The 6032-nt window shown below is 42.2% G+C and overlaps 1 protein-coding gene across 1 annotated transcript in view; it reads left to right on the top strand.

Annotated features, from left to right (window-relative positions):
- The first annotated feature begins 5064 nt into the window (after positions 1–5064).
- Positions 5065–6032, top strand: part of myo10 (myosin X) — an 82092-nt gene continuing 81124 nt past the window's right edge. The window contains 1 exon segment of the mRNA XM_067252778.1: positions 5065–5325. Coding sequence (XP_067108879.1) covers positions 5305–5325 — 21 coding nt within the window. The 5' untranslated portion in view covers positions 5065–5304.

Genomic DNA, 6032 nt, shown 5'->3' with positions numbered 1-6032 from the left:
TCGGCTCCATCTTTGTCATTAGATTACAGTTAGGCTGTATACTTTTCACTTCCTGATTCAATAATCGTTTTCAGGACCATCTACAACTTATTCATAAAGTATAGGTCTATGTGTAAAATGTATACGTTTAAGGGAAGTCCTGAAACCCAGAATCACTACAGTTACTGCTGTATCTTTGACTCCTTGCGCCCCCTGTCATCTTAGTTTGTATATATATGCGAAATAACACTAGTTTGACACCGAATCACGTCTCGCTAATACGCTCTTATAAACACTCAAAGGTAGGCCTAATATCGAATGCGAACTCACCGGTGATTAAATTTGATTGAAAGCATTTGAATTGAAGATTGGAATATTATATACAATTGCATGCGAGAATAGCTTTGTAACCTCATTATCTAGCAAATTCTGGTTAAATTAAAGTTAAAACCACCAACAAAAAACCCTAAACGTTTTTATGTTTTCATTAATAACCTATGAAATACCTCTTATTTTGCCGTCAATAACGATAGTGCAATTAACGGCCACTAGACTGCGCTATACCCAAAGACTTCAGTCGAAACAAATGGAAAAAACAAAACGTGCTGCATAACCCACTGTTAGCCAGTTTCCAGACATCCCAAAAATACTCATATCAACGGCATCAATCCAAGAACTGCTATGCACGCAACACGCTAAGAATTGCATCATCAAATTCATGCCCTGAATAAATCGGTGGACAGTGTTCCTCTAGTCTCGTAATAAAGAACCTATTCCGAACAGGGAAACACGGAATGCTGCTGTCTCAGCTGCTTTGACAGAACTAGAACAATTTTCCAGGGTGAGGAACTGGAGCACATGCCGGAATGCCGCACATTCCGGAGTCCTTTCAACAGGAAGTAGGCTGGGATTAGAGCGAGGTCAAAAAGCGGCATGGAAGACGTTAGAAATGACCTGGTGCAACCCGAGCCTGTGTTTCTTCAACATCACTGCTTTGCTGTGTAGAACAAAAGACTGTCCAGCCTTTCTCAGCAAACAACAAAACAATCTGTCTTGATTCCCCCCCCCCCCCCCCCCCCCTTCATAAGTCACCTTCATAGTCACCATCTTCATTCAAGTAGGCTATAAGCGAATTGAAGAAGCATTTTAAATCTGATTTTATGGGTAAGGAAAATAAACTGATGTGCCATTCTCCACCATCTCTCACTGAAGTGAATGTCCAGAACCACCATCTCCCTCTACATACAATACTCTCTCTCTGTTGATAACGGTTCTCACAGAATTCAGTGACTTAGGGGTAATGGGTGTGCAGAAATGTAATCACAGCATAATTTGAACAGTCCACAAGTCAATGTGTGAGATTGTGTGTGTGTATGTGTGTGTGTGTGCAAATCTAAAAATAAGGGAGTCAGGTGGCTGAGCGGTTAGAGAATCGGGCTAGTAATCAGAAGGTCGCCGGTTCGATTCCCAGAAGTGCCAAATGACGTTGTGTCCCTGGGCAAGGCACTTCACCCTACTTGCCTCGGTGGGAATGTCCCTGTACTTACTGTAAATCGCTCTGGATAAGAGTGTGGGGAATCGAACTGGCAACCTTCAGATTACTAGCCCGCTTCCCTCACCGCTCAGCCACCTGACTGTATGAAACATACATGCACGTGCGCACACACACACACACACAGTTAGTACTCCTGCCAGTATCTCCACTCATCAAAGCTGCTCTCCGGGTTGAATGAGAAACCAATCCAACAGGTGGTTTGATGCGTTGCCAAGGCCACAGCAGCTGTTGGAAAAATGCCAAAGAGTACACACAATTCACTGAACTTTTTTGGGGGGACTTGTATACCATACAGAAAACAGAACACTTCCTTTTATGTTTTTGTGTTGTAGAACATCCATCATTCCTTTTGATAGAACTTCACAGAAGTTAAACCTCAAGGCCAGCAACTGCACTTTAAGAGATTAAAGACAACCTCAAAAAGCATTTTAATGTCGGGAGTTTCCGAGGGATTCTCTTGGTGCTAGTGAGTCTTTCTTTGAGGCTAACATTCAGTTTACAGTGTAAGTATCACAGCTGTCTTCGGGATGTAAACTGTATTTGATCATTAATAAGTGGTCCAGTGAGTTTGTAAACATGTCAAGACATTTTCTTGACGCCACAAACTTTCACTTAATCCTAATGCTAGTTTTAAATTGTTTTGCGCTCTAGGATTTCGTTCCATGTATTTCACCTCATATTCAGTTGCTTTCACATGTTTCCACAGACATGCCTTGATGTCTCCAAAGTTAGATCAACCTTCATTGTTCTCTGTTACTTCAAGACTTAGTTCCACCTTCACGGTTCTCTGTCACTTCAACCTTACCCTGTGGCTTGCAGGGGTTAATCATCATATCTCTCGTCGGTTTTGTGAAGTTGATGTGTCATCGTTGGCCTTGGTAATCGTAGGGAGTGGGTGTGACACCCATGAGAGCGAGTAATTACTCTCTCTCTTTCCCTCTCCCTCTTTCTCTCCATCTAATTTTCTTTGAGTTTACCTCACTCATCTCTCCATCCTTTCCACCTCCTCTGGGGGAAATTCCTTTTCCTTCTAAACTAGCCTCTTGTAGCTTTCTTTCTTGTTTTTTTAAAACTTCAGTTTCTCTCATCTTTCTCCCTGTGATGAGCTGAGGAAGTCTCTCTTGGCTTCACCACTGACACACGACGGGAACCCGGCTAAGAGGCGGATGAACCCGTTATCTGGCATCTTTGGGAGAAGAAGTCTAAAATGGTTGCAGGAAATGTTTGTCTTCCTCATCCTGTTTGGGAGACGCCGAGTTAGCAAGAGGGGGCTTTAGATGTAGACTAGAGATGCATTCATCCCACGTGCTTCTGAAGTCATTTACTCTAACTGTTCCAAGGGCTGAATATGTCTGCTTTACATTTACATTTACATTTAGTCATTTAGCGGACGCTCTTATCCAGAGCGACTTACAGTAAGTACAGGGACATTCCCCCCCGAGGCAAGTAGGGTGAAGTGCCTTGCCCAAGGACACAACGTCAGTTGGCATGACCGGGAATCGAACTGGCAACCTTCAGATTACTAGCCCGACTCCCTCACCGCTCAGCCACCTGACTCCTACATTACTCCTACATGACTCCTACATCACTCCTGCTTTAGATGTAGACTAGAGATGCATTCATCCGACGTGCTTCTGAAGTCATTTACTCTAACTGTTCCAAGGGCTGAATATGTCTGCTTTGATATATTCTTTCAATTCTTTAATCTTGTCCCTGTCCTTCCTTAAAAACTTTAAGCCTGTCCTACAAGGACACTATTGTTACCATTGATCGTCTAACCTCAGACAGCAACTTGATGAAGTGAAGGTTCATGTAACTATGTGAGGGTATTGATTGGTGATTGGTAAATAAATACATCTGAAGATCTGTATAACTAGCTCTGAATAACTGCATCTGAGTCAGTGATTTGGGATGTGTCATTTTGAATCTGGAAAGCAAGGGTTCAGCACTGAGGTTAAGCACCCGGTTGTAGCACAGTGGTTAGAGACAAGACTGAGAAGTTGATCATTTCTTAAGTGTCTCTTCGATGGTGGGCCTCAAGGCCTTTCAGGTGGGCTCTAATCGTAAGCTGACATGCCCTCCCTGTCGACCTTGCTGAGCTTAGACACTGTCATTCATGGGAAGTTGTGTGATTTGACTTGTTGAGAGGAGGAGGGGATGGTCAGCAGAGAAACATCGTCCAGTTCACTGACCTTTATAAAGTGGTTTTGTGTCTTGGACACCTCGGAGATAGTCCTACCCTAAAGCAAAGCAGTTAAAGTGACACTCCAACAAGGACAGAAAGTGTTTTTGAGGGCGACAAACAAAAGACAACTCAATTCCATCTGGGAACAACCTGAAAAAGGTGTCAATGTCTTCAGCATCAACAACCAGGCAACAACCAATTTGCCAAGAGATGTGATTATATTTGGAGAAAAAAAAGCTGGAAAGAACATTGTTCAGCCAGCCATTGATTCAAGACATAGACAGTCAACAAAACAAACCAGCAGCTAAACATGCCAAACGCATTAGCAGCAATGTGGTCCAATGAACCTCAGGCTATAGTTAAATAATTGTTGCAGGCCATGGGGGGAGTTAACCTTTATTAGAAATGTGGCTCGTGGGTCAAAGGGCTCGAGACAGGCTAACAACTCTCACAGGAGTGAGGCTGGGAAGGTGATGAATGCATGTGCTCTGTCGGCAGCCTGTGGCTAAAATAGCGGGGGTCCGAGATAGTCTTCTTTATAACAACTTGGAGAAGACGTTAAAGACACCCTGGAGAAATTCAATTAGGCCTAGATAAGACGTTTCGACAAAGTTTCTACTCTTATACTCCGTGGAAAAAAACAACAGGTTTAAGGAGAAGGCTTTGTAAGTGCATGTTATTAACTAATCATTATCTGATTTAACTTGAATGGTGCCCTTCGGGACTGCTCGTACCCTGTAATTTGGGAAATACTCATTAGACCTATGGCACCTCATGGGTCGTAAGTGGAAGAATATTCTATTTCGGAGATCGTTTCCCAAAGGAACTCTGAGCTTTAACACCATAGAGGGACTTCTTATAGTAACATTTTTTAATGAGAAAGAAGTGGAAGAAATTCAACTACACATGATTATTAAATATTCGGATAAAAGCATGACTGTCATCAATATCCAAGTAGCCTATGAATTAGCGCTTGCTTATTTCGCTTCTTTTTTTAAAACTGGAACATCAACGTCTATTTAGCTATTTTTAATGAGGTGTTTTCTTTGAGGATGAGACGCCCTGTTGTTTCTGGGATAGGGGTTCAAATTCCTCTCGAGACAGCAGGCGGAGTAAGAGAGGCTGTCCCTGAGATTAGCCTTCCATACCACGCCAAACTGTGACTGCTGGGTGGAGCTACGGTATCTACCGGTGGAGTCGCTCCAAACTTGGCTCGCCACTTATACTTAACTTGAGCACGTTTGACTATTTACGAACGTGTGCATGACCGGCAGACCAAGTGCCCAGCGCCCAGCAATTGGTGAGAACACAAATTGCTAGAGCGCAACTACAGTCGCGTTTTTTTTTAGAGGAGAACCGAAGTCATCGCTCTCTGAAGATTCTATGGACATATGGTGTTTTGCCACAACTGTAATCCATTTAAACAAAAGGCTTGAACAGCAGATTCGTCCAGCTCCTTGTCCCGAAACCTCAGCTCTTCTTCAACATGGACTAAAACTATTGTCAATTCCAGCGCTCTGAACACACACATGCATTTGATGCGCTATTTGCATACACTGATCCGTGAGGATTAACATCAAGGGCAATGGACAATTTTTTTACTGAGGTAAGTTGCATCTAAACTTAAGCTCGCAAAACAAAAAAGTAATAGCGTGCATTGTAACTGGTTAATCATTGTCTATTCGATTTTGTGAAGTGTAAAACATGTTCACACACAAACTACCTTCCCTGTTATACTATGCTCTACATTAAAAAAATATATATTTCAATACATTGACCACTGGCCATTGAGATGTGGGAAATGCAGCGGTGTTAGTGCAGTTTGGAGTCGTTCCAAGTAGAACTGTGGCATTTCCGTACCTTTTTTCAAGTTTCCTCTGAGAAGAGGTCCCCTTATATTGCTAAAAATAGCTGCAAAGTATATAGGAAACCTACATAAGTGGGGGAAGCTGTCTATGAACACGGAATTGGCTCACAATGGCAACTTGTTGATGTATAAACACCATACAGGTATATAACTGCACGTACCAAGAAGACAATGTTGATTGAGGAAAGTAATAGATGTGCATTATAATGACATTCTCATGTCTTTAACGTTGTAACTTTTAGAATACAGTATGTTTTAATCTAAGTGTGTTTTGTATGTTAAGCAGTACATTTGACCTGTGTTATTACTCCAACAACTGCTTTAGATGCATGCTTTTTTCTTTAAAGCAAAAACTAGGACTGAAACTTATCGAAACTATGGTTTTCATCACATATTGCAAAGGAAATTCTGCTGTCTGCAACTAATTGACAAGGAAGGAATGAATG

The sequence above is a fragment of the Osmerus mordax genome, chromosome 16 (genome assembly GCF_038355195.1).
Source record: "Osmerus mordax isolate fOsmMor3 chromosome 16, fOsmMor3.pri, whole genome shotgun sequence".
Classification (NCBI taxonomy): domain Eukaryota; kingdom Metazoa; phylum Chordata; class Actinopteri; order Osmeriformes; family Osmeridae; genus Osmerus; species Osmerus mordax.
Note: the sequence above shows the minus strand (reverse complement) of the source record. Positions and strands in the feature narration are given on the sequence as shown.